The sequence below is a fragment of the Talpa europaea genome (genome assembly GCF_964194135.1).
Source record: "Talpa europaea genome assembly, chromosome: 3".
In the NCBI taxonomy this organism is placed as follows: Eukaryota; Metazoa; Chordata; class Mammalia; order Eulipotyphla; family Talpidae; genus Talpa; species Talpa europaea.
Window position 1 is genome coordinate 818,470 of NC_140069.1, and position 26,064 is coordinate 844,533.

Here is a 26,064-nt window from a genome sequence, read left to right on the forward strand (position 1 = left end):
GAGGGGTCGCAGGTCCCCGCAGGTCCCCGCGGGCCCCCTCAGAAGCAGCGTGTCCCAGAGCCCGGGGTCTGCGTGCACAAGGAGGTGGAGACGCGCTGGTCCCCAGCCTGCTTTCAGCCGGCGCTGCCTCCGTTTCCCTCCGAGGTGGGTGTGGGCCTCCCTGTCTGCGCCCACCAAAGGAGGGGCACGGGGGGCTGGCGGTGCCCGCTGGGAAGCGCTCTGGGCAGAGCGGCCCCCGCCCCCAGGGCAGAGCCAAGCCCCCGGCCCCAGGGCAGGGCCAGCCCTGGACTCCAGGCTCGGGCCAGCCTGCGCCTCATGGGAGAGGGACGGACAGCTCGGGAGGGAGGGCCGGGCAGAGGGAGGGCGCCGGTGACCTCCGGAGCCCCCCCGGCCCCTGGGCGTGAGTCAGGCGCCTGCTGCCCCAGCTCAGCGCGGCTAAATTACTAGGTCTGGCCCGGCGGGAGCCGCTTATAAAGGGTCTGGGCAGCTGCTGCGCAGTCCCGGCCAGCGACGCGCCACGATGAGGCCGCTGCTCGCGCTCCTGCTCCTGGCCGCCCTGTGCGCGGACCTGGGTAAGGGCGTCCGCGCGGGGCGCACACGGCTGTCCGCGGGGCCTGGGTCCGGTGGGGCTGCGGGATGCTCCAGGCCGCACCTGGCGTCTGCATGTGGGGGCGGGGCGTGGGCCTTTGGGGTGCCCCTGGTGTAGCTGGCTGGGGAGCGGGGGGGCCAGCGCTCGGGGAGGGCTGAGACCACAGGCCCCGGGCGGGTGCCGGACCGCGTCCTGGAGACAGTGACCGGCCCCGGTGCCCTGGCCAGCGGGGCCTCCTGGGAGCCGGACTGAGGCCAGACCGACCGGCCGCCGGCCCCCCTTCCGGACTGCTCATCCCATCGGACGGCTGGCGTGTGACCTTCGCCAGGGCTGCTGCTCGGGGCCCCCGGAAATGGGGGTTGCTGCGGCCTGTGATTATCAGCTGAATAATTACCATCTAGGGATAATTAGCCCCTCAACTACCTCTGAGTGCGGGGGTGGGTAAGGTGGAGACTGCAGCCGGCTGGGGAAGCCCCCTGGGTGTGGGGGGGCCTGGGGCTGACGGAGGCGCCGTGAGGATAAGTCCCAGCCTGGGGAGACTGGAGAGACTGGAGGGCCAGTCGGGCGGGGGGCGTGGGCGGCTGGGCTCCCGGGAGATGACCCGACGGCCTCGAGGTGGGAGCGGGCTCTGCTGCCGGGGCCTTGGCTCTGCCCAGGACAGAGGGACTTTGGGGCCCTGGGGGGTACAGCGGCAGGCAGGTTCCTGTCCAGAGCTACCCGGAGTGTCTCGCTGCCCAGGCCATACCCAGGACTCTGCTGGGGACGGGAGGACAGGAGTGGGCGGGTGACTGCAGAGCCCAGGCCGGGAAGCTTGGCCCCAGCCCTGCCCGGAGCGCTGAGGTGCAGCCCGGACCCGCTCGGTGCGGCCTGACCATGCACCCACTCTCCCTGGGCGGAGGGCCTGGCTTGCTGGCCACGTGAGGAAGGTGCTGTCCTCAGGAGCGTCCCCCCCCAGGAAGTGCCCTCCCAGGCCCCGAGTCCTGGCGCAGCTCCCCCACCTGGGCAGGGTGCTCCTAGCTCCCCCACACCCCAACACCTGGCCCATCGCATCTCCTAGTGCCCACATGCTGGTCCCTGGGTCCCCACTGGTTGCCCTCTTCCTACTACACCCCCACCCAGGGGGCGTCCCTCAGACGGTGGACACAAGTCCATCCAGGCCCAGCTTCAGGGCCACCCAGCTGGCCCTCGCATCTGCTACCCGGGGCCTTAGCCCTGTGCTGGCTGTCACACGCCGGCTGCCGGTGTGCTGTGGACTCCTGAGGGATGGACCGGTCAGCTGCGGCCAGGCCCCTCACATTTCCTCAGGCACGCACGCACCCCCGCTGTCTGGCAGGGGCAGCCCGCAGACCCCACCGCCCAGCCTCCCCCTCGCTCGCTGCAGACTCATCCAGGGCTCCGCCCAGCCCCCAGACCCTCGCCTGCCCGCCCACCGGCCCGCTGGGGCCTAGATCCTGCTGGAGGCGCGGGGAGGGGTGGCGGGTGGCGGGTGGCGGGCAGGCTCCTCGGGCCGGCCCCCACTGACGGGGGCTGTCTTGCTCCCCCAGCCCTGGCCCTGCACTGCCACGTGTGCTGTGGCCACGAGAACTGCGAGTCGCTGGTGGAGTGCGCCCAGACCGACAAGTACTGTGTGATCACCAGGGCCAGTGAGTACCGCCCGCCAGCACCCGAGGGCGCAGAGCCCGCCTCCAGGGAGGGGCGGGCGGGCCCGGCTGGGTGAGAGCCCGGGGGGCGCAGAGGGAGGCCGGGGCGGGGGACAGCGTAGGCGCAGCGAGCCAGCCGTCTGCAGTTCAGCTGTCCAGATGGGCCTCCCGGACCGCGCCCCCGCCGGCTCCGTCCCTGCCCCATTTCCCACCCCCACCAGGCGCAGGGGCCTCTCCTCCCCCGACCCCCGGACTCAGTGGGGTCAGGCCGCCTGGCTGTGTGACCCGGTACCCCGTTTCTTCCAGGGCATGAGGAGACCTCCTATTGGGGGTCCTAACTCCATTCCCCAGGCCCCCCTACAAAAAGTGGAGGCTCTGCCTTGGCAGCCAGGCACCCCCGCCGGGGGCCCAGAGCACTCTCCAGGCCACACTTGCTGAAGGCCCCATGAGGCCCCCGGGGGCCCGGGCCGTACATGCGCGTGGCTGACTGGGGCTGGACGGGCCTGCGTCCCCTCCAGCTGGCTGGCCCCCACCTCCCGCCAGTCCGGGCCCAGCGCAAAGGGCCTCCCTGTGGGGCAGGGACAGACCTGGCAGAGTCGCCAGGCGCAGCCCTCCCAGGGGCTTGGAGACGGCCCCACGCTGGCCTCGCTCGACCCCAGATGTGGTCACAGCCAGGACCTGCCCCCCCTTAGCCAGAGAGGGCCTGAGCGGGGCTCTGCTTCTCCAGGGGCCCTGCATGCCTAGGGCTTCCTGGGGGCTCCCTACACCCCCAAAACCTCTCTTCTTTCAACTTCAACGGGACCGACACGCCAAAGACCGGGTTCCCTCTGTCTCTGTGGGGATGGCTTCTCTCAGACTCAGGGGCTCCCCACACTCCCCATCTCTGTACGCTGCCCGCCCCGTCTCTCTGTCCATCTGTCCCTGTCCGTCCACTGTCCCTGTGCACCTGTCGCCAGCCAGGCCGCACTCTGGGATTACAAGGGGGACAGCCACCGCTGGGGCTCAGCCTCACCGGGCGGGGGGGCCGGGGTCCTGGAGCAGGAAGCTGGGCCGGCAGGAGTCCGGGGAGCCCAGGCGGGCAGATGGCAGGGCTGTCCCCACTTGGGGCTCCCTGTCCCCCCGCCTCCCGCAGGTCCTGACCTGAGACGCCAGTTGTGCCATCCGGCAGTGGAGAGGGGGCTGCGGGGTGAGAGCACCCTGGGTCTTTGCAGGCAACCCCAGGAGGCCGGGCAGGCGGCAGCACCCGGCCTCACCCTGGGGTCTTGGCTTCCGCAGACCAGGAGGAGGGTCCGAGGACCCCGGGGCCTGGGCCCCCCAGCGCAGCCCGGCGGGACTGGCCTGTAACCAGGCTGTCTTCCCACTGGACGCACGCCCGGGGGCCCCTGACGCACTCCCCTCAACCAGCCCCCCTCGGGCCACTTCCATTTTCCCTATGATGGGGAGCCGGAGCCCCTGTGGGGGGACTGTCCTTAGAGCCCAGCTGCCCTCCCCTAGAGAGCTCCAGTTCCGGGAGGGGGTGAGGAGCACAGGGCTCCCCTCGTCCTTGGGACGCACAGAGGCGCCCCCTCTGTCAGCGGGAAAGGGAAGCTGGCCGGAGGCCGAGCCTGGCTGCGGGGAGCCAGGGCGCCCAGGCCCGCGGGCACCAGGCCACGCCTCACCCTCTCTCCACAGCCAACCCGGGCGGCATCCTGGTGATGAAGTCCTGCGCCCCGGCCTGCCCCAACAGCACCGTGTCCCCCGACGGCCGGGCCCTCTCCGTGTCCTGCTGCCAGGGCAGCGAGTGTAACCGCAGCGCGGCCGCGGGCCTGGGGGGTGGCCCGGGGCTCCTGTGGGCCAGCACCTCGGCCAGCCTGCTGTGGGCGCTGCTGCGGGCGGCCTGGTGAGCCATGGGTCGCCCACCCCACGCCCAGACCGACCCTCGACCGCCCCCAGGGAGTGGCCCTCCCCGCCACTCCCCTGCTTCCCACACACCAGCCCCTGGCCACGCCTCGGACACCCTCCCCTCCCCAGGCCTGTGCTCCCGGGGACGGAGCATCTTCACCCCCTCCCCGCGCCTCCAGTCCACATCCGGGCTCCACCCTGCGCCCCACGCTCCGCAGCGCCCACCCCGCCTCCTCTCGTGCCCGCGGTGCCGGGCCACAGGGGCGGGTGGGGCCGGGGCTGGGGTGCGGGCGCTGGGCCTTCCGCCACCCCCAGCCGCTGGCTCGTCCATCCACTCCTCTGCTTCTGGTGGCTCCCCTGCCCGCCCCCGCCCCTTCCTCCCTCCCTTGTGCCCCGCCACCCCCCACCCCCCGGCAGCACCCTCAGCTGCAAGGCGGAGGTCGAGGGGCTTCCGCGGACAGAAAGGACCCAGCTGGCCCCACTCCCGGCGCTGTCACCGTGGACCCAGAGCCCCGGCCCGGGCAGGGATGCCCGGGGGGGCAGCAGCTCAGGCCACCCTGGCATGGGCCTGGGCCGGGGCCGCACCTGCTGGGCTGGGTGCCCGCACAACGGGTGTCAGCCGCCGCCTCCCAGGGTGCACGCGGGGAGAATAAAGCGACGAGCCCGGCTGGGCCTCCTCGGAGCGTCCGCGCGTGGGGTCTTCCTGTGCCGGGCCGGCGCGCGGAGGTGGGTGCGCTACGTGGGGGCCACCGCCAGCGTGGGAGCAGAAGCTGCTGTCCCATAAGAACCAGAACCTGCCCCCCCACGTGGCAGGAACCCTAAGTTCCAAGTTTGGGGGCTCAGATGGGTTCCACTGGGGAGACTGCTGATCCCCAGCCCCGTCCTCACATCCTGACCTCCAGGCCCCCGAGCGCCCCACACACGTCCTGGGGCATGCGCTGGGCCCCCCAGCCCGGCGCTGGGTTCCAGGGCTGCTCCCCACCCATCCTCCCTGGGACCACCTTCCCCCTGCCCCGCGGCCTCTCGCGCCCCTGTCCCGGGGACAGGCCTGCGTCCAGCGCCTACAGTCAGCAGGGCTGCGGGCTTCGGAGCCGCCCCAGGGCGGAGGCCCCACCCTGGGAGCGAGACAGCCCCCGCCCCACGGCCCCACCCTCCCTCCGCCCAGGCTCCAGGCACTGAGGCCCCAAGTTCCCATGCACCCCCGGGTGGGGCGCTCTGCTCGGGCAACACCCTCTGGCCGCCTGTGCGACGGTCTGTCCCCACCTGTGCGGGGACTGCGAGCCCGTTCCAGGGCGAGGCGGGGCACAGTGCTCCCCGGCTGCCAGAGACACATGGTCCCCCCCGCAGGGGCCGGCATCTGTGGTCTCTGCCCTGGGAGGTCCCGGAGCAGACGAGCTGGGCCTGCCTGGAACCAGGGTGTCGGGTGTGTCTTCCCGCGGGGTCAGGCCCGCAGCGCTGGGGTCCTGCTGGGCTTGGAGTGGGGCTCCTGCGGGGCAGCCGCTCCAGGGGCAGAGCTGAGGCCCAGGATTGGGCCGCCTGCCCAGCCTGGGAAGCTGAGGTTTCCCTTAAGGAGGGTGGGGCTCTGCTCCGCATCCGTGGAGACGGGGCTCCCCTCCAGGGCAGGCCTCACCCCCGTAGCCACTGGAGCTGCACCAGGCGAGGGCCCACCCGCCCCTCCCAGGCCCTGCGCTGAGCGCTGGGTGGGCCCCCCCTCGGGTGGGCCCCCCCCCCGCTGCTCCCCGCTGCTCCCCACAGCCCTGCAGAGAGCCCCAGCAGGGACTCTGCCCCTCCCCCACTCCCACGTGCTCTGCTCACGCTGCCCCCAGCAGCCCCGCAGATGGGAAAGCAGCGCTCCAGGCCCTGCTGGCATGGTGTGGGCAGGGACCCCATGGCAGGGCCAGGCCTGGGGCCACCCCCAAGCACCCCCCCTGAGCATGGGTGGCCAGGGTGGCACAGCAGGAGGGCGGGACACAAAGGCCGCAGCAGGAATGGCTGGAGGGAGCAGGGGGAGGGCAGGGCGGGTTCTGGGAGCAGCCGCTCCCCAAATGCCGGAGGAGGAGCTGGGGCTTGGAGCCAGCAGCCCAGCAGGGACACTTTCCGCAGAGGGCTGGGCGGCGGGGGCCTGCCTGGTCCAGGCTCGGTGGCCCGGGCTGCTGCCCTGTCCTGGGCCGGCTCCGGGGCTCCAGCCAGCCTCTCCTTCTGATGTTCCCAGCGGGGAGGCCTCAGCCCAAGCCAGGATCAGTCAGCCACTCCCTGGGGGGCCCAGCCTCCGCCCCGGGGACCCCCCTCCCGGAGCAGGCGGTCACGGACAAGCCCCTGGGCGGGACCAGATTCAGATTCAGCAGCCAGAGGCCCAGGGGAGACCCGGGGCTCCGGGGCTCCTGCCTCGAGGGACCAGGCCAGGGCGATGAGGGCAGCCCGCGGACCCTGCCCCGGCCCTGTGGCGGCCGAGGCCTGTGCCCCGCACGCGTGTGTGGGGCGTAGCGGTCCGCCCGAGAGTTTCGCCAGCCGTTTCCAGAGTGCCCTTTGCACTCCGGGCTGTCCCGGGGGCTCTCGGGGTGGTGGGGGGCAGCTCCGACAAGGGCAGTTTCCTGTTCCCAAGAGATGAGGACAAAGTGGGGGGGGGGCGGGTCGTCAGGGAAAGGAACCTGCGTTGCTCCGCGTGCGGGGTGCTCGTGCGAACCTGTACAGACAGACCGGCGGGCACGGGATGTGCACAAGGTGCCTGTTCCCCTCCTCGGGCTGGGCCCCACCCCCAGGTTCCGTAGAAGCACAGGTGAAAGCGGCGTGGCTGCACGGCAGGTGCTGCTCGTTAGTGTTTTCCACCAGACACCTAAAGGCCCGAGGCTCGCAGGCCCCACCAGCGTCACGCCACGGCCACGCAGAATTCCTGCTGCAGGGACGGGTGCGCACAGGCGGGGGAGGGGAGGGTCAGCATCGGAGCGCTCTCCTAGGGGAGCCCCGAGCAGTGAGCGGACGGGCGTGTGGGCAGATGGGTGTGTGGGTGAAGGACGGAAGGATGGATGGGTGGAGGGTGCATGGCTGGAGGATGGATGGCTGGAGGGTGCATGGCTGGAGGGTGCATGGCTGGAGGGTGCATGGCTGGAGGGTGCATGGCTGGAGGGTGCATGGCTGGAGGATGGCTGGAGGACAGATGGGCGACGGGTGGTGTTGGATGGCGGGTGGTGGAGGATGCGCCAGGGGCGTATGAACGGGTGTGCTGTGGACGGGTGTGAGGGTGGGTGGGTGGGTGCATGGGTGCTGGGTGGATGTGTATACGGAGGGCAGGGAGGTGGAAGGGAAAGTGGCACGTGAGGGCAGCGGGGTGCCAAAGGACAATGAAGCGCCCTGTGCTCACTGCTCTGGAATCTGCACCCACGCGGTCACGGAACCCGGGCTGCGGCCCCACGCTCCGGCTGTAACAAGGGTGCAGTGAGCCCGGCGCGGCGGCGGGGGAGGCAGGGGAGAGCGGGAGACCTGGTATCTCCCCAGAGCCCCAGAGGGAGCTGCCCTGACGTGGGAGAATACCCCTTCCAGGGCACCTGATTCTCAGTTCTGTGGGTTTTCCCAGTCTAGGGTCCCGTGTGCCCCCACTCAAGGGCTGAAGACAGCAGCCCCAGCGCTGGGGCATCGTGCTCTGTGCCCGCTCCCGGCTGCAGGTGCCACTCCATGGGAGGACACAGATCCCAGCCCAGGGCCCCCTCTTCCTGCAGACCCCCAAGTCCCTGTGCCTCCCAGGGACACGGCTGGGAAGCTGGCACCGGTGCCAGGCGGGGCTGTGGAAGGAGCCTGGGCAGAGTCTTCTGGTCCTCCTGGGTGAGGGGCCCGGAACGGCACTTAGGAGCCCAGAGCCCAGAGCCCAGTCCAGCCAGTGGGGACAGACCTCGCAGGAGCGGGGAGGCCCGCCCGTGGCCTGCCCTGGGTCTGCGGTTGGCACAGGAAGGGGCCTCATGGAGCATGGCGCCCGGAGCCCAGCCCCTCCCGGGATGGGGAGGGCGCCCCTGGAGAAGCCGCCCCGAGGACAAGGTCGGGCAGGTGACAGGCAGCAGGTGTGAGACCCTGTCTGGGCCCCAGCACCCCTCCCGAGCCGGGGAGGCAGCGGCGGAGGGTGCGGGAGAGCCCCAGGCTGGAGGCCAGGCCCGGCCGCATGTGCCGCCCCGTGGGAACCTGCGTCACGCCGCGCTTCTCCCTGCCTGACTCACCGCCGCCGCCCGCCCTGCTGGGGAGAAGCTGGGCCCACCCTAGGCCCCAGGTCCCATCCAGACCCGAGACCGTCCCTGCCGCACCCTATGACAGGGACCTGGGCTCCCCAGGCTCCCCACCGCCCTGACCACACACCCGGGCAGCGCCCCGGCGAGCATCCTCGCCCCACCCGTCTCCCCAGTGCTTCTGGAGCCTGGTTTCCCTCTGCAGCCTCGGCGCCTGTGGCGTCCTCTGTGCGCAGCCTCCAGTGCGCGAACTGGGGCCTGGGGTCAGGGCCCCGCGGAGGGCAGGCAGGACTGAGGCAGGGGAGGGCAGGGAGGGGTGTGAGAGGGTGGATGTTGCACAGGGGTCTCGGCTCCCCCCCGCTCAGGGCGCCCTGGGGAATGGGCCAGTCAGGGCTAGGGACCCCGGCTCGGGGACTGGGGAGAGCTCGTTCCGGAAAGGAGCAGCTTTCTCCAGAGGCAGGGCATGAGGGAGGGGATGAGCGGTTTCGAAGAAGAACTTGCTTTTGCCCCGCTCTAGGGTGTCCTGGCCCAGCCCGCCCGCCTGGTTTCTTTTCCTCAACAGAAAAGGGTGTTGGAAGGGGACCAACTTAAGGAGCCATGATGGCCCCTCTAAGACCATAGTCAGGCCGCCACCTGCAGGAAGCCCTCCCTGACTGCACCATCCTCATGATTCCCAGTTCTGCCATCAGGGTACCTTCAGCAGGGCTGTTGTTGATGCCTCTCTGGGAAGCCCTGGCAGGGCCTTGTGCTCTGGGATCAGGCCTGTCCAGGGCACATGGACAGAGGGACCTGAGTGCCCGCTGCAAGTGGGTCAGGTGTGCGGGGACCCCTACAACCTCAGGTGCCTCATGCCCAGACCTCCACTCCCCACCTGCTGCTCCCATCCCCCATGGGGGCAGGCACACCCGCCCCCGCAGGTGTGCAAGTCCCAACAGCAGCAGCAGCTGGGCTGGAGCTGCCTCGCAGGGGAGGCCAGGAGCCAAGCTCAGGGCCACCTCCGGGGGCAAGCCTCGAGGGGCAGTTAGATGACCTGTGGGGGGGGGTTCCGGGTGAGCTGGAGTTGGTTTTCGCCCCGAGGGGCAGGGGAGGCAAGACCCAGCTCAGGCCGGCTGTCAGGGGCTGCCCGAGACGCCCGGCTCTGGCGCCCGTGCCAGGGAACTCAAGCACATGAGCTCTCTGGAGCCTCAGGTCCGCACGAGTCCTGGCCCGAAACCCCAGGCGCCCGCGGTCCTTCTGGCGAGGGTCCATCGGCAGGGCTGGTGGCCCTCTGTGCTCCCACCCCCGCTATCAGGGCGTCCTGCCAGGGCAGGGGCGGGATGTGACCTCTGGGGCCACCCACTCAGGACCCCTCAGCACCCAGAGCAGACGTGGAGACAGCAGGGAGCGGGCGGGGGGAGGGGACGCGCTCGGAGGCCCTGCGAGGCTGGCGTGGGGCGGGCTCCGGCACTGCCCTGGGGGCCCCGGGGCTCAGTATGGAAGGACTCTGGTCTTGGGGGATCAGGGCAGAGACGGGATGAAGGCAGCTGCTCCTCTGGGGCTGGGCCCTGGCATGGGGGGAGCATCCGACAGAGCCTGGGGGCCGAGGAAGGGGGAGGCAGGCTGGTGGAGACAGGGGCGCCAGTTCCCAGGCAGCAGCAAAGGGCTGAGTGTGCCCCCTGCAGCCCTCCCTGCCAGTCTCGCTCGCCGCCCAGCCCAGTGCAGCCACGCCCACGTCCTTGCCCTGTGGGGGGCCCACCCCAGCTCCTGGGCACCACCCCGCCCCCCCCCCCCCGCAGGCACCACATCTCAGCGGGACCTGCTCCCTCGGGCTCCTACCCCCAGGTTCCATGGGGTGGGCCAGCCTGGCAGCCGAGCCCAGGCCCGGAACAGGCAGGCACCGCCTCTGGCCTCCCGCGCCTGGTGGACACCGGCGGGCCGCGACTGACCGTGGGGTGGGGGCGGGGAAGGGCGCGGCTGGTGGGGGCGCAGATGACAGCTGGTGGGCCTGGCAGGGCCAAGCAAGGCTCAGGGCGAGGCCTGGGGGTCTCAGGCCCCAGCTTCCGAGGGAGGACGGACCCCACCCTGGGGGAGGTGGCGAGGGACAGACCCCTCCCGGTCAGGGCTGGCGAGATGGGCCGGTGGGCGGGGCAAGCCAAGAGGAATGCGGGGCACCCGCCCCTCCCTGCGTGCTCTAAGCTATAAGGCCTCCAAAGAGGAAGGGCCCTCCCTCCTCCAGAGACACCCCAAGATGAAGACGATCCTGCTGCTGTTCATCACCCTGGCTGTGGCCATGGGGCCAGGTAGGGTCCGAGGGGGCTGGGCCGGTGGGCAGCCTTGTGGCAGACCTGCGGGCTGGCACTGGAAGCCTGAGCTTGGAGGGCTCAAGGAGTCCTGAAATGATGGGGTGCCAGACTTGGGGCTGAATGCAAAATGAACCCCTGGAATCCCAGACTTAATTGTTCCAGAATCAGAGATTAGAGCCCCGCGCGGAACCAGTGGGGCTGGAAGGTGTCCCAGCACGCCTCTCCCCGGGAGCAGGCAGATGCCCGGCCACCCGGCGCTCTCCGTCCGGTCCCTGGCGCCCTCCCGGGGGGCCCTGGGTGGGGGACAGCAGCGTCCCCTTCCGGGCCACCGGGGGCAGAGCCCCCCCCAGGCAGGGACTGTCTCTGCGTGCGGGGCAGCACGGTAGCCCCGGGGACAGGACAGGAGGGGTGGACTCCGGCGGTGTGCCCCGGAGGCCTCTGGAGCCCCTGACGCCACCCTCCCCGCAGCCCGGGGTCTCCGCTGCCACGTGTGCAGAAGCACCACCAACTGCAAGAACCCGCAGGCGTGCGCGGCCAGCGCCCGCTTCTGCCGGACCCGCACCAACGGTGAGCGACGGGCTGGCGGCGCCCCGGACCCGAGGGCTCGGCCCAGGCGCCCAGGGGCCGGGCCAGGGGGAGGCCGGGAGGGCCAGGGGCGGGGCTGGCGGGGCAGCCAGGCGGGCGTGGGGCAGGAGGCGCTGCCCCCCTGACCGCGCCCCCTTCCCCAGTGGAGCCTCTGAGCGGGAACCTGGTGGAGAAGGACTGCGTGGACTGGTGCAGCCCCACGTACAGCCTGCAGGGCCCGGTCAGCAGCGGCGCGGCCGCCACCCTGTGCTGCCAGGGCGAGCTGTGCAACGAGCAGCTGCGGAGCGCCGCGGCCGCCCGCACCCCAGGCCGCCCCGCCGCGCTGGGCCTGGCGCTGGCCCTCAGCCTCCTCGCCCTGCGCCCGTAGCCGGCCCGCCCCGCCCGTCCTCCCCGGCCGGGGTTCCCTCCCTGGCCCCCAGGGGGGTTCAGCCGCCCTGGAGGGGGTGTCCCCGCCAAGTCTGGGGGCGGGTCCCACGGGCGTAGAGCTGCCCCGCCCGAGCCACAGGCCGCAGCCTCCTGGAGCAGCCTGGGGGCGGCTGCCGGGCTCAGGCCACACTCCCCCTGTTTGGTTGTGTTGATTTTTCTACTCGCGGCTTTGCTGGGAATAAAGGACTGAGATCCGGTGTGTGTCCTCACTGCCCGGCCTGCGCCGCGGCCTGGGGTCTACTCCCCACTGCCTGGATACGGGACCCCAGCCCAGTGCCCGGGCTGGCCCCTCTCTGCGGGGCCGCCCCGCGGCCTCGGGGCCCGCTCTCCGGGGCCGGCCCCACTGCCCGGGCTGGCCCGCGCTGCAGGTCCTGGCTCGCTCCCCGGGCTTCCGGGTTCCGGGCCTGCTGCCTCGGGGCTCCGGCCCTCAATGCTGGGTTTCTGGCCTTGCCGTCTGCGGGTCGCCGCCTGGCTCTGGGGCCCACTCTCTGGGTTATGGGGCTGCCACTCAGGTTCGGGAGACACACTCGGGGTCCGGGCCTGTCTGGTAACTGGAACGGTGGTAGCTCTCTGGCCGTGGGGCCACTGAGGAAGCACATTGGACATGCCTGAGTCGTCTCTAAGGGGGACCCGAGGCCTTGGGGGGCAGCCCAGACCAGCAGCCAGCACCCACCGCCTCCTGGGCCTGGCACCCTTGCAGGCGGTGGCAGGCAGCCGCAGGTGCCGGGGCCCGTGGCGGGGTCGGGCACTCAGCCCTGTGCCCACCACACGGGCGGTGGTCCCGGGGGCAGGGAGGCTGGGCTCGGCGGACCACCACGGGCCCGGCCTCCTGAGCTCTGGCACCCAGCCCCTCGCCCTCCCCTCCGTGTCCAAACAGCCTCCCCAGGGTCAGCAGGTCCCTCTCGCCCCACCCGGGGCCGGGCACCTGCTCACGCCCTGGGCAGGTCCTGGTGCCTCCGCTGGACAGCGGGTCTCCCATGGTGCCCCAGGGGCTGACCCCCACCTGGGCCACGCTGAGGGGCGGTCCTGAGGCGGTGCCCCCACCCCCGAGTAGCCAGCTGGAGCTAGGCATTGGGAGGAGCCCATGGAGGGGATCCCCTTCCTTCACCCAGAGCCCCTCTGGGCCTCTCTGCACCCCCACTGGGAGGTCCAGCAAGTCCAGTTGCCCATGTGGCTGTGAAAACCCCTGTCATCCCCCCCAGCCTCCCACCAGACTGCAGCGGAGTCAGCAGGCTGCACCCGGGGGAGGGACACTCCCTGCCAGTGCTGGTCAGGGGGGAAAGTGGCCCGTGGCGGCCCCGACTCTAGACCAACCGCAGACACACCTGGAAGCAGGTGTGGCCCCCTGGGCGGAGGCTCGGGGAGCCCGCCCCCTCCTGGGCCCCGAGGCCACCCGGGCAGCGGAGCCTGTGTCTGGAGGGGCCTCCTTGTGGCCGGAGCAGCGCCTGACCTGGTCACACCCCAGGGTGCAGCCTCCCAGGGGCCCCAACTCTCAACTGCCTCTCAAGGACCCCGCTGGACAGCTCACAACCCCGCAACTGCCCTAAACGGCCCCCCAACCCCAACCCTCACCTGATGAGGATCCATCCCAGGGGATACATCAGGGGTCGCCGGGGACAGGGCCCACTGTCATCCCTGACCCTGGGATGAAGGGTGAGACGGTCTGAAGGGGGTCGTTAGCTCGCACCCACATTCCCGCATCCCTGAAGGGAGGGCCCCCTTCTGCCAGAACCGCCCCAAACCCCGAACAGGCACAGTGATCGCAGGGTGCCGGGGGCCCCACGCACTGCAAGGTGGTTGTGCTGACCTCAGCGCGGGGTTCGGCCGGCTGGGCCTCGCCCGCCTCCGGGGACACAGGGGCGAAGGCGCTCTGAGGGGCAGGAGGGCTCTCCCCACGTCGAGGGCGGCCTCCTCAGCATCTCTGCTCACTCGCCGGGGCCATCCCGCGCAGGGGACAGGCAGGGGGCCTGGGGGGCCCACACCTGCCCTGGCCTGCCCGCAGCGCAGGCTGGGGGGTGCCGGGGGTGGGGGTGTGGGGGGGATGGGGCACCGCCGAGGACAGGGTGCCGCCCCGGGTCTCGAGACCACAGCGCGCCCCGCCCTTCTGGGCCCCGCCCACGGGTCACGCCAGGCCCCCGCCCCGGCGCAGCGGCCAGCGGTCACCGGCCTCCCCGCCGTCCCCGGCAGCGCCCGCGCGGCGCGGGGTCCCCTCGCCTCGGCTGCGCCCCCCCCCTCCCGTGCCGCGTCCCGGTGGCGGCCCGCGGGGGGCCGGGGCCGGCCTGAGCCGCCGGGGGCCGTGGCCGCGAGCGCTCGCCGCGGCCTCTGCGCTGGACACGCGCTGGACACGGGCTCCCCCGCGCCCGAGTGGGGCCGGGGGGCGGCGCGGCGGCGCGTCCGCTTGGAGACGCTGCCCGGCCCGAGAGCGGGGAGGGGGGCGGCGGGGAGGGGTTGGGGGGGTTGGGGGGGCGGCCGCGCCGAGCCCAGGACGCGTGAGCCGGCGGGAGGCGCCGCGTCCTCCAGGCCCCTCCTGTCCGGCCTCCTCCGGCCGCGCCCGCCCGGGCAGCTCGGTGCGCGCAGCCCTCTCCCCGCGGGGCGCCGGAGGGAAGAGGCGGGGGTGCCGCCCCCAGCAGGTGCGGGGGGGGGGGGCCCGCACGCGGGATGGGGGGACTCGTTGCCATAAAGTGAAAACCAAAACCGCAGGCGGCTGAGGCCGAGAGCCCCGCGGGCGCGGGAGGGGCGGGGGGGGGGGTCCCCGTGTCAGGGGGAGAGGCTGTCCCGAGCTAATCCCATACAGGCTTTGTGGACCCCACCCCACTCCAGACCAAAGCCGTCAGGACATGGGGAAAGACACATCCCGTCCCCACCAAGGGAGGGTGGCTGGGACCTGGGGGTGGAGTTGGGCAGCCAGGTTGGATGTAAAAACCAAACACGTGGGCCTTGGGGTCTCTCTGGCTCGCGATCGCTCGCCTCCTGGCCTCACCGCTCCTGGCTGCGGCAGCTCTCAGGGCGCCATTTGGGATTCCTGATCGGCGGATCGGGTAGGACGCATTTAAAACCTTGTCTCCCACTTTTCTCCCTGAGCTGTGCATGTCCTCCTTTCCCCTTCCCTGGTAAATAAACCTTTTATGAACCTTCCGCGGGCGCCTGCAGTGGAGCATTGATAAGTCCTTTCAAGCGCGCGGGTGAGGACCCACAGTCAGGCACCCCGTTTTGTATCGGGGCTGCTCTACAACACCCGGGCTGCAGCCGCGGTGAAAACACAGACGTTGTGCAAAAATGGAAAATGACGTAAAATATGTACATTTTAAGAAACCTCCCGGCGCACTGGGTCTCCCGGGCTCGCCTTCTCCTGCCTCTCCAGCCCTTGTGCTCAGCTCGTGGATTCCCGCGCGCGGGGCAGGGCGGGGGGGGGGGCTGCGGGGACAATCTGTTATAGGACCGGGAGAGGGGCAGCCCAAACCCCACAAACCTGCCTATTCTACATGGGTTCTGCCATCCGCCGCATCAACACAAAACACATGAGACTTTAATGGGAAGGAACTTAATGAAACTAGGAAACAAGACAGGTTAGGCAAAGAGTCTAGTTTCTAAATGAAGCACCCAAAGTGACCCGTCCCCTCGTGGGTAAAACTCCATCGAAATGGGATTGGCCCTGAGCAAGGCCCCAAGGCCTGCCACAAGTCTAAAGCATCTTCCAGTGGGGACCCACAGCAAAGGGCCAGAAACAACCGGACAAGCCCGGAAGGAAAAGAGCAACATCAACATCCAGATAAAAGCTGCCATAGTCACCTCCCCACGGGTCTCACCCACATCTGTGTCACCCCGTCCACGACCAAAAGACAAGCGCAGTTTCTTCACGTGTCTCTAGGCTCCATGCGCCTCCTCCACGTCTCCTGGCTCCATCCTGCTTCCTTCCTTAGTCTCTTCTGCAGCTTCTCTTCTTCCTGCTCAGCTCCACCCTCCCTTGGGTGGGGCAGGGAACCTCCCCCTTTCCTGGGGACCACCCTGTTACAATCCCCCCTTTTAATTTTTATTCCACCATATCTATGGTGGCACAGATCTCAGGGTGTAATCTTAGGAGACAGTCTTTTTTCAGGGTTACAATGTGTGTAAGAGAAGCAACAATTAGTCAGCAGCATTGTCCATGAATGTCCAGTATGACAGTTTCATTACTTAAAAATAGTCCATTATCCAAGCCAAAAGAAAAAAAATTGGAGCATTGGCTAAAACAAGATAGCAAATATATCAAAATCACAGGGAAAAAATGTTAAAATGGTTCAACTTATGCAAAAACAAATTTTCTCAACCTTGATCCCAAACTTTAACAACATAGCAAAATTTTGCAAATTAAATCTACTTTTAAACCATTTTTCCTATTTTTGCATAAAACCACAGGGCAGAAATAACTAACAGCAATGTTTAGCTGGCTTTGCTGAAATATTCCACACAGGATCAGAGCGAACCGGTGGCATCCGGTCGACGTAGGCTTCAGGTACAAAGTTGGTCTCCTCAGACTCCACCTGGGCTTCCTCTTCTCGAGGGTACCAGGGCTTTTTCGTTGGCCGGGTTGTCCAGTCCTGCCATGGAGGCAGCTTCCTCACCTTCTTTGGAGGACTCTGGAACCCTACAAACAAGGCAAACAGGTTCTCCTCTTCTTGGTTCAGCTCTGTTTCGACTTTCTGGAAGAACTCCACACAAAGCCACACAAACTCACGTCCAATTTTTGTTTAAGCAGACAAAATCCCTATGGAAGTTATGCAAAAACAGACTCTAGATAAGTAGCAAAATTACTACCACTATGTGTATGCCGTGTTGGTATCAAGGGGAGAGAAAATGTGACAAGTTAGCTTTGCTGGAAAAATAATTGCAACCTTTCTGCAGATCCTGGTTACTCAAAACAAAACAAAACAAAACAAAAACTTCGTGGATTCAGGACAGAATGCATAAAAAAAATTTCCAGTATTATGTCAAAGAAACCTTAGTAAATGTCAGGTGTATTTCCAGGTCTATTCAGTCCTTTGTAGGAAAGTTTTTTACCCTCAACAGTTCCATCAATAGGAATCTATTGAGACCTTTTCTCCCTCTATTTCCAGAAACAATTTCTGTAGATGTGAAACAATTGAATTATGCAATATTACAAGGTGACAATCACCATTGTCAATTTACATACATACCAGATACTGAGAGGTTTTTTTTTTTATACAGGAACCGGGGTGTAGGCCAGAGGTGGGGGGGGAGGGGACCGCCCAGGGACAGCAGGGAGCAGAACAGGCAGACTTAACGGAGATCCACTGCTGAGGGGAGCAGCGGGGAGGCAGGAGAGTCTGCCGCGCCCTGAGGGTCACTCCCCGGCCGGCCGGGATCGAACCTGCGCTGCGGAGGCCCGGGACAGCTTCACAGCCTGCGCTCAACCCGCTGCGCCACGGGGGAGGCCCCCTCTTTTACAACTTTAAATGGGTATTATTCAAAATAGGAAGTACTGGGCCTCCCCGGTGGTGCAGGGGTTAAGCACAGCTCTACGCGGCTGTCCGCAGCCGCTGCAGCACGACTTCGACCCGGCCAGGGGGCTACCCTCGCGGCGCGGCAGACTCCCCTGCCTCCCCGCTGCTCCCCGCCCGGTGTGTCAGTGGATCCGCCTGCTCTGCGCCCCGCTGTCTCTGGGGCGTCCCCGCACCCCTGCCCCTCTGGCCTAGATCCCCATTCTTGTATGCATAACCGAAACAAATCTACAAAAAACAGAAAATACGGTCGTAAACATTAAAGCCGATTCCATGAAGTTGGCGGCCACTAACAGCGTCTTTCGAGGTCTCGTGGAATCGTCAACGAGCTCGTCCTGGTCTCCTTACTCCGCAGAGCCGGACGGTCAATGGCCCGCCCAGGTTCAGCATTCCTGAAATCACCGCGGCTATGAACCCGCCTTGACTGTCCCGCGGCTGCAGGCCCGTGCGCACCGTCGGCGCGGCGCTTCCTGCGGCAGAGAGCGCCAGGCGGCCGAACCGGGCTCCGCCGGGCCCACGCGGGCCGTCACGGGCCCTCTGAAGAGAGTCCGCGAAGCCGGCTGGCAGGGCGGGCCCGGCCGCCCCCCCTCCAGGCTCCGGCACCCCGAGGCCTCGGCACCCCCAGCCTCGGCACCCCCAGGCCTCGGCACCCCCAGCCTCGGCACCCCCAGGCCTCGGCCGCAGCCCCTGGGCGGGCGCCGCGCGGGGGAGGGACGCGGCCACCCGGCGCCCACGCCCACAGCGGCTCCGCGGCCAGCTCCGAAGTCGGGGTTCCCGAGGCGCCCCACAGAGGCCCGCAGCCCACGCCGCCGCGGGGAGCCTGCGCTCGGCTCCCAGGGGCCCTGGCAGTCGCCCCTCCTGGGGCTGCGACCCGCTGGCCGGCGGGGTCCCGGGAGGGCAGCCGGGCTGCGGGGCCGGGTGTCGCCGGCCGAGGGCGGCGGGCGGGGCGGGGCGGGTCCTGCTGTGGGCCGCGTGGGCGGCGGCCGGCGGGGTCTGCGCAGGCGCGCGCTGCCCGGGCGGGGCTCGGCGGGGGGCTTGCGGGGCGGGCGGGGCTTGCGGGGCGGGGCGTGCTCAGTGGGCGGGGCCGGACCCGCGGAGAGGCTCGCGCGGCCGGGGCGCAGCCCGTGGGCGGGGCTTCCGGGGCGGGGCGGGGCGCAGCCCGTGGGCGGGGCTTCCGGGGCGGGGCGGGGCGGGCCCGGGGCGGGCCGGGGACGGGCCGGACCGCGGAGGCCCGAGGGTCCAGGCGTCCAGGTCCTGCGGGCGCGGGCGCCAGACCAGCTTCGGGCCGCGGGGGCCGGCGAGCGGCGGCGGGGAGCCGGGCGCGGGGAGCTCCGCGGGGAAGGTGGCAGCAGAGGTCGCCCCGGCTCAGGACCGCATTTTTGGGGGCGGCTCCCCGAAGGGCGGGGAGTGCTGGAGACGGGCTGGGACTCTGGTACGCCCCGGGGGCTCCCGAAAATGGGTCATGGCGGCAGAGCTGCTGTTTTCGGGAGGGGGGAGCTTGATTTGGCGCCCCGGCGCGAATGCCCCCGCGGGGAGGGCTCGGCGCGGCTCCCACCCAGCGCCAGGCCCGGCCGGGGCTCCCCAACGTCCCGCGGGGCGGCGCGGGAGGCGCGGCGGGCCCCTCCCCGGCCTGAGGCCCAGGCGCCCGAGCCTTCCCGGAGGCGGCCCCCCCCCCCCGGGCGGCCGGCAGGACCCTCGGCGAGTCCGCGGCAGTGCCGAGCACCAGCAGGACCCGCGGGCCCCGCTCTCGGGGAAGCAGGGGTTCTGTGCTGTGTCCTTGGCCCCTCCAGCCTCCTGGCCCCCCTCGCCCTGCGCCCTCTGCTTTGCAGCACTGCCGGGCGGTCGTCATGTCCCAGCCCAGCCCCCTGCTCCTCCGATGTCCCCTCCCCCAGAGGGGGCTGAGCGGCTCCTCCCTCACCGGCCGGCCTAGCCCCCTTGTGCCCTTCAGGCCCGTGGTGACCCCTGTCCTGGGCCCCCTCCGTGCAGGACAGCCGTGATCCCAGTAACCCAGGAGCTCCCGTAGGACGGGGTGTCCGGCCCTTCACGCCCTGGCCCAGTCGGCCTGCCGGGAGCGGAGTCCCAGCTGCTGTCCACCTCCCACTCCCACCGCGGCCTCTTGCCTCCGGCCATGGCACCCCTGCTCATCCTGTTCCTGGTGGCCCTGGCGGGACTACCTCTGGGTAAGACGGAGGAGGGAGGGGTGGACAGAGCCGTGTCTGGGGCAGGCGGCCTGATAGTGGGCGGGAGGGAGGCCCGTGCCCTTCCAGCTGTCCTGCCCTGGCGGGGCGGTGGCGGGGCGGTGGCGGGGCCTGGCGGGCTGCGGCAGGCTCTCCGGCGTGTGACCTCCCCGCGCCCCAGCCCAGGCTCTGGACTGCCACGTGTGTTCTTACAACGGAGAGAACTGCTTCAACCCGCTGCGCTGCCCAGACATGGTGGCCTACTGCATGACTACCCGCACCTGTGAGTCCTCCCCTGCCCCGGGGGGCGGGGGGGGGGGCTTCCTGCCTCGTCCTGGCCCTGCGAGAAAGGGGTTGGGAGGGCCTCCCGTCAGACTCTCTGGGGATCCCAGCTCACTCCCCACCCTGCAGACTACACCCCGACCAGGCTGAAGGTGAGCAAGTCCTGCGTGCCCACTTGCTTCGAGACCGTGTACGACGGCTACTCCAAGCATGCGTCCACCACCTCTTGCTGCCAATACGACCTCTGCAACGGTGCTGGCCTGGCCGCCCCCAGGGCCCTGGCCCTGGCCCCCACGCTCCTGGCCGCCCTCTGGGGGCTGCTCTGAAGCCCTTCCCCCTCCCAAGGACAAAGCACAGCCCTGCCCTCTCTCTCTGCACACCCTACGGGCCCTCTGCTACACACCCCCCCTGCAGCCCCTCAGTCACCCCCCCACCCCCCCACCCCCCCACCCCACCCTCCCCCCGCAGCCCCTCAGCCACACCCAGGACGGTCCTGCTCCCAGGCATTCCCTGTCAGAAGCTGCTGGGCAGCCACTGGCTGGGTGGAAGAGGGCAGAGGAGCTTGGCCCCTCCTCGGACCAAAGATGGGGATCTTTGGTCCTTGCAGTCGCTGATTTGAAGGGCATCTGCCCAGCCTGCCTGCCTCTGGAGGGCAGGCGAGAAGGTGGGGCCTTGGGAGGGCAGGGCAGGCCTGGGAGGGAGGGCTCTCCCCTTCCCACCCCAGGGTGCCTGGGTGTCTCTGACTGTGGCCGGGTTGTGGACATGGAGGGGCACAGCAGCAGGCTCGGTCCCTGTCACCTGTGCCCGGAGGACGCCGGTCCAGCCTGCCCCTGGAGGGAGGCCCCACGGCCGCCCAGGCCCCAGGAGCTGGTTGGGTGCAGCGGGTGATGCCTTCTGCCCAGCCAAGCCCTGGCCTGGCCGCTGGCCAGGGCCTGCAGGGCAGCCGCTCTGTTTCTGCATTGGGCCTGCGGAGCACTGACCGCAGGCTATTTTGGGCCAGGGGGGAGGAGCAGGGCCCTGCCCATCAGGCTGGGCAGGATGGCCTGGCAGCCTGGCACCCGGGAGCGCGCTGCTTGTGGTGGGGGATGGGGGTGGGGAGGGCAGTTGCAGCCCACCAGTCAGCCCACCACTGTGGGGTGAAGCAGGGCGCCCCCTCCTGGCGGTGGGGGCTGGCCAAGGGAGTGGGAGGGAGGGGAGCTGCCTGGGGTTTGGGGAATGGGGTGGGGGTGAGGGGAAGGGGAAGAGGGGAAGGGGGGGTGAGGGCGAGGAACCCATGCTTTCCTCTCCGCAGGCACCGGGAACCCCCAGTCCACCTGCCTGCCCCTCCTGGCAGGAAAACCAGGGCTCGTCTACCCCAACAGCCTGCCTGGGGGCGGGGTGCCCTGGAGCTCCCCCAGGGGTCGAGCTCCTCCCTTCCAGGTCCAGGAGCAAGCCCTGCGCCCTCTTCCCCCCCCCACCCCCGCCGCCGCTGGTGGCCCCAGGATCCAGGCCTCCTTCAGTGCGGCAGGCCGGGCCACAGCAAGGTGCGGGTCCAGGGGCCCTGCGACCGCTGGTCAACGTCCTGCTGGGGCGGGGGGTGGCGCTCCCTCAGGCTGGCCTGGATCTCGGAGGTCGGTGCCAGGGTGGAATTGTCCCTGGACCCTGAGGCGTGACCCCTGTCTCGGGGGCCGTGCTGCAGACCCCATCTTAACAGTCTTGCTCCTGGACCCAGCTGCTGGGTGCAGCATGGGGTCAGGGCCTTTTGCGGGGGGCGGTCCGCGCCTGAGGCTAGCCCCAGGCTGGCCAGGGGAGGGACGCCAAGGGCGGTGGGCCAAGGGCGCAGCCCAGACAACCTGCCACCCAGAGTCTCCTCCCTGGGCCCCTCAGGGAGGTGGGCACCAGAAAGCAGTGAGATCCTCTGAGCCCCCACACCCAGGGGATCCCCAGGAAGGGAAGCCTCAGGGAGAGGCCAGAATTCCCTGCTGAGCGGCTGCGGATGGAGGGGGATGCGCACCCCGCCTCCAGATACCCCAAGACTAGAGCTGGAAACAGCCATCGCCCTGCAAGCCTGTGTCCTGGGTGTGGGGAGCTGGGAGGAGCCTCTGGGTGGACCCCCAGCCCTGCTGCCCCAGGGCGAGGGGCGATGGGGGGAGCAGGCATCCTCCTGGCATCATGTCCTTCTGTCCCTGTCCCCACCCGACCAGCTCCAACACCGGGCAGGCCGCCCCCTGGTAGGCACACGGCCCGGCCCGGCATGTGGACGTGCTTGGCGCCCCCGGCTGCGAGGGTGCCAGTGCTCGGCGGGGCAGCAACCCCACAACTGTGCAAATTGGCTGGGGCAGGCGGGAGGGCAGAGCACAGCGGCAGGGGAACCTGTGGTCCCGTGTCCAAGCTCTCCGAGCTCTCCCGACTCCCTCCTGGGGGAGACCGTCCTCACGCCCCTGTCACAGGTGAGGAAACTGAGGCACAGAGAAATGAAGGGGCTGCCAGCCTCCTGGCGGCCTCCTGGCCCTCCCCCCACCACCCTGCTGCACTGCAGGGCCCTCAGAAGCTGCACTCCCCCCTCTGGGAGGTGAGAGCAGGCGGGTGGGTTTGCAGACACCAGGCTGAGTGTGCCCATCACTGCAGAGCCGGGCCAGGAAAGCCGGGGAGGCCCAGATGCCAGAGGTGCAGCTGGGGTGGGGGCACCCCAGAGCAAGGTGGGCAGTGGGCGGCCCCACCCCCGGGCTCATCACTGCGCTCCCCTGTCCCCGGGTCAGCCTGTTTGCCCCGGGGGGTGAGTGGCCCTCAGCGGGCACTCCTGTGGCAGGGCCTCCTGGACACCCGGGGGACGGGGCAGGGGCTGGGCGGGCATCAGCGGCTGAGGTCAGCTGGGCGCAGGGGCTTGGAAGGGCGCGGGGGCGGGGCCGCGAGCCGGCTGCTCCGGGGGCCTCTGGTCTGGCGAGTGCCCGTTTTCCTGTTTCCGACCTCGAGAAAGGGAGAAGAACTTGTGGGGTGCTCCCTCTCCCAGCCCTCATCGTGGCACCTGAACCCCCATAACACCCATGGGCCTCAGCTGCCTCCTGGCTGAAACGGGGTGACATTCCCCACGTGGCTGGCCCCCCGGGATGGATGGCCAAGCCCCCTCCCTTCCATCTGCTTCCCAGCCCTCCCGGGGCTGCCCCCTGGCCCTGCTGTACGCCCCCCCCCCGCCCCCACCTCCCAGGGCCCTGGGCCCAGGACTGAATAAATGGGTGAACCACGTGTCTGCTCGCCCGCCCCTAACTGCGAGCCCGCCAGCGCCCAGCCTGCTCCGCGGGCCCTGCCGGCTCTGCGGGTGCTGGTGCCCCGGCCAACCCGCCGGCCAGGTGCGGGGCCTGGGAGGGGGATCAGCTGGAGAGGCAGGATTCCTGAGGCTCCTGGGCGCCCAGTTTCCAGGGGAGAGGGGAGCTCCCCAGTGCACCCCACGGGAAGAGTCCCCGGGTGGAGGAGGGGGACCCTAACCTGCCCGCTGCCCTCCTCCTCCCGGCCCTCTGCCCTCCCGGCTTTCTGGCTCCCAGCCCACCCTTGGGCTTGCGTCCGTCCGTCCAGCCAGCCCAGAGGCTGACCCGCCCCGCGCCCGCCACCCCATCCTGACACCAGGGACTGTCCTGCTTGACGGGCAGGCCGGCCCTCAAGCCTTGGGGTCCAGCCCGGCGGGCGGGGAGGCGGGGCGGCGGCCAGCAGGTATAAGTGGCAGCGGCGCTGGCCGGGAGCACCTCCTTGCGAGAACATGCGGCTGCTCCTGGGGCTCCTGCTGGCGCTGGCGCTGAGCCTGGACCAGGGTGAGTGCACTGCCCCGGCCCCCGGCCCCCTGCTGGGGCGCTCGCCCCCCTTCGCCTGCCCTTGCCAGGGCCGCCATCCCCGGGGATGGCTGTGTCTGTCCCAGGCTCCTGCCCCCGACCTGCCTGCCCTGGGGTCACCTCCCTGGGTGCTCTCCCGTGGGCTCTGTGCTCGCTGGTCTGGCCCCCACACTCCAGGCCCTGGGCTGATGCCTGCCTGAGGGGGCCCCGGACTCCCCCACACGGAGCTGCCCTCCCACAATGGCCTCCTCATCGCCCACAACATAGGTCACCTGAACAAAACCAGAGGGTGCCCCCACCCAGCCCAGGCCATCTGCCTCCCAGGTGGCCTGGGCCTGGGGGCGTCCCCGCCAGGCAGACCCCTCCCCCAGGGCCTCTCAGATCCAACCACAGTCTCCATGGTGGAGTCCCCTCTCACCTGGGCCTGCCCCCACTCTACCCCCCAATAGCTGCCCAGGGCAGGGGTCCTGGCCAGTGCGTCACAGGCCACACGGTGTCCTGCGGGGTTGGCCACAGACACCCCTGGCCACTGTGCCCCAGCCAAGCCCCACCCAGCTGCGCCCACTGGCCCCCAGCTGCTGAGGACCCCTCCTTGCTTGAGGCACCCCTTTCCCAAAGCCCCAGCTGCCAGGACACGGAGCTGCCCCGGCTGGTCACCGCACTGCCAGGGGGAAGTTCTGGGCCAGAGTCCTTCTGCAGGGGCCACCTGCCGCGCCAGTGTCTTCTCACCCCTGGACAGCCGGGCCTCCCCAGTCCTCGCCTGTACAGCCGTGAGGGTGGGCACACCCGGGGCGCGGGGATCCCCACCCCACCTGCCCTCGGGTCCCCACCCAAGCACCTCCGGCCCTCCCCGCTCCGCCCCGTGCAGCAGCCCCATGGCCTTCTCCCGGCCTCCACTGTGGGGCTCGAGGGGCTGGACACCTTGAGGGCAGTGCAGCGTGTCGGGGCCCCAGGTCCAGGGAAGCAGGGGTGGGTGCTGGGCGGCTCAGAGGGCCACACGTGCTCCCCTGCCTATCTGTGTCTGTCCGTCCATCCCTCTGCCTGGCCGAAGGCCGAGCCTTGTGGTGCCACCGGTGCAATGGCTTCGGGGGGTGCCTGCAGCAGTCCAGATGCGCGCGGGGCGCCGACCACTGTGTCACCATCGCCACCCGTGAGTGGGGTGCAGGGCTGGGGAGACTCCAGCCTGAGGGAGGGTGCGGTTGCCCGGGCAGGGGCAGCTCAGAGCAGAGCGAGCCCACAGGGTCTCTCTTTCGCACAGGGGTCGCCACCAGCCCCCAGCACCTGCCTCTGGTCACCAAGATGTGCTTCAGTGGCTGCCCCGACGCCTCCAGCCTGGGCCTGGGCCCCCACGTGTCCATCTCCTGCTGCCAGGCCAGCCTCTGCAACCAGGGCTGATGGCGCCCGGCCAGGCCGGCCTCCCAGCCCGCTCAGGCCCCGGGGGTCCAGCCCCTGACCCAGGGCACGCTGCCCTGGCTGGTCCTCCCTGCCTGCTGCCTCGTCTACCCAACCCCCAATAAAGGTGACTGTGCCCGCAGGAGCAGAGAGAACACGTGGCGAGTGGGGGGGCAGGGCGGGCGGGGGTCTATGAGCCACACTGCCCCTTTCCAAGGCGCTGCCACGCGTGCATGCATGGGCACACGCTTGCACACGCCCCGTGAGCCGTTCAGGTGCAGCTCCCCCAGCCAGCCGGCCCCTCCCGGGCCTGGGGTCTGGCTCCCTGCACGGAGCTCCTGCTCCCCAACGCGCCCATGGGCCCTACCTGCTGCTTCCTGCCCTTCCTGCCCCCACCCAGCTGGCCCCTGCTAGGGATCCCCCTGGCAAAGGTCTGTGGTGATGACCCCTGGGGGTGCCTGGGCTTGCACAGGCCAAGCATCAGGAGCTGCTCCCTCCCTGCTCACCCCCCTCTTTCTCCCTCCCCTCCCCCACTCCCCCCTCCCACCCACAGCCCAGACCTGGGCTCAGCCCCCATGAGAGGGAGCACAGCCCCCACCCCTGGCCTGGCGGGGACTCAGTGCAGGAGGCAGGGACAGCCCCGCATCGCCAGGCGCCCAGCGGGGCTCCAGCAGGGTGACCCAGCCTGAAGGCCCGGAGGCAGAGCGGTCGGTCGGGGCAGGCTGCAGCCCATCCTGGGCAAGGCGGGGCAGAGGCCCAGAGCCGCTGCTGACTGCCACGGCGGGGACCGTCCACGCCGCTGCCCCTGCCGGCGTCACCTCGAGGACAGCCCCAGAGAAGCAGCGATTTCAATGTCAAAGGGAAGATTCTTTAAAACTGAACCGGGCTCTCGGGGGCTACGGCGGCGGTGGAGGACAGGTCACTCTGGGGCCTCGGTGCACATGGCGAGGCCACTCGGCCTCGGGAGCAGTGGCTTTGGGGCTGGAGGCAGCTTCTGTGGGGGTTCCTCCGACAGACCGAGGAGGGTGGCACGGCCGGGCGTGTACCCGAAACCCTCCAAGTCTGCAGAGACAGGGTGGGGTAGAGTGAGAAGTGAGAGAAAAAACAGAAAAATAAGACTCGGTCCAGCCTGAGACACATCCTTGACCGCGGGGGACACGCCCCGTCCGGGGCGGGAGCAGGAAAGGAGGACTCATCCCCGAGCCCCCATCCTGGTCACCCCGACCCTGCCACCCCCCAGCCCCACCCCTGGTCACCCCGAGCCCAGACCTGGTTGCTTCCGAGCCCCCCAGCCCCGCCCCTGA

The 26,064-nt window shown here is 69.7% G+C and overlaps 4 protein-coding genes across 4 annotated transcripts; all 4 read left to right on the plus strand.

The window, feature by feature from the left end:
• Positions 1-520: 520 nt before the first annotated feature.
• Positions 521-4,112, plus strand: LOC311168406 (ly-6/neurotoxin-like protein 1; the record flags this gene model as incomplete). The annotated part of the gene is made up of 3 exons (XM_084229830.1): positions 521-572; positions 2,134-2,232; positions 3,901-4,112. The coding sequence occupies 3 exons, from the start codon at positions 521-523 to the stop codon at positions 4,110-4,112; spliced, it is 363 nt and encodes a 120-aa protein (XP_084085956.1).
• A 6,426-nt stretch (positions 4,113-10,538) lies between these two features.
• LY6D (lymphocyte antigen 6 family member D) lies at positions 10,539-11,808 on the plus strand. Its single transcript, XM_084230206.1, has 3 exons — positions 10,539-10,597; positions 11,069-11,167; positions 11,329-11,808. The coding sequence occupies exons 1-3, from the start codon at positions 10,546-10,548 to the stop codon at positions 11,550-11,552; spliced, it is 375 nt and encodes a 124-aa protein (XP_084086332.1). The 5' UTR covers positions 10,539-10,545; the 3' UTR covers positions 11,553-11,808.
• A 7,429-nt stretch (positions 11,809-19,237) lies between these two features.
• On the plus strand, positions 19,238-19,894 carry LOC311168726 (ly-6/neurotoxin-like protein 1; the record flags this gene model as incomplete). Its single annotated transcript, XM_084230426.1, has 3 exons — positions 19,238-19,289; positions 19,468-19,569; positions 19,698-19,894. 3 exons carry the CDS (start codon positions 19,238-19,240, stop codon positions 19,892-19,894), a joined length of 351 nt encoding a protein of 116 aa, XP_084086552.1.
• A 1,140-nt stretch (positions 19,895-21,034) lies between these two features.
• LOC311168727 (secreted Ly-6/uPAR domain-containing protein 2-like) lies at positions 21,035-24,890 on the plus strand. Its single transcript, XM_084230427.1, has 3 exons — positions 21,035-23,350; positions 24,420-24,518; positions 24,627-24,890. The coding sequence occupies exons 1-3, from the start codon at positions 23,299-23,301 to the stop codon at positions 24,761-24,763; spliced, it is 288 nt and encodes a 95-aa protein (XP_084086553.1). The 5' UTR covers positions 21,035-23,298; the 3' UTR covers positions 24,764-24,890.
• Positions 24,891-26,064: the final 1,174 nt, after the last annotated feature.

Coding starts and splice junctions, on each gene's coding strand:
- LY6D (XM_084230206.1), top strand. CDS start 10,546: ATGAAGACGATCCTGCTGCTGTTCATCACCCTGGCTGTGGCCATGGGG. Junction 10,598..11,068: donor GGCTGTGGCCATGGGGCCAG/GTAGGGTCCGAG, acceptor CCCTCCCCGCAG/CCCGGGGTCTCCGCTGCCAC. Junction 11,168..11,328: donor CTGCCGGACCCGCACCAACG/GTGAGCGACGGG, acceptor CCCCTTCCCCAG/TGGAGCCTCTGAGCGGGAAC.
- LOC311168727 (XM_084230427.1), top strand. CDS start 23,299: ATGCGGCTGCTCCTGGGGCTCCTGCTGGCGCTGGCGCTGAGCCTGGAC. Junction 23,351..24,419: donor GGCGCTGAGCCTGGACCAGG/GTGAGTGCACTG, acceptor GCCTGGCCGAAG/GCCGAGCCTTGTGGTGCCAC. Junction 24,519..24,626: donor CTGTGTCACCATCGCCACCC/GTGAGTGGGGTG, acceptor TCTTTCGCACAG/GGGTCGCCACCAGCCCCCAG.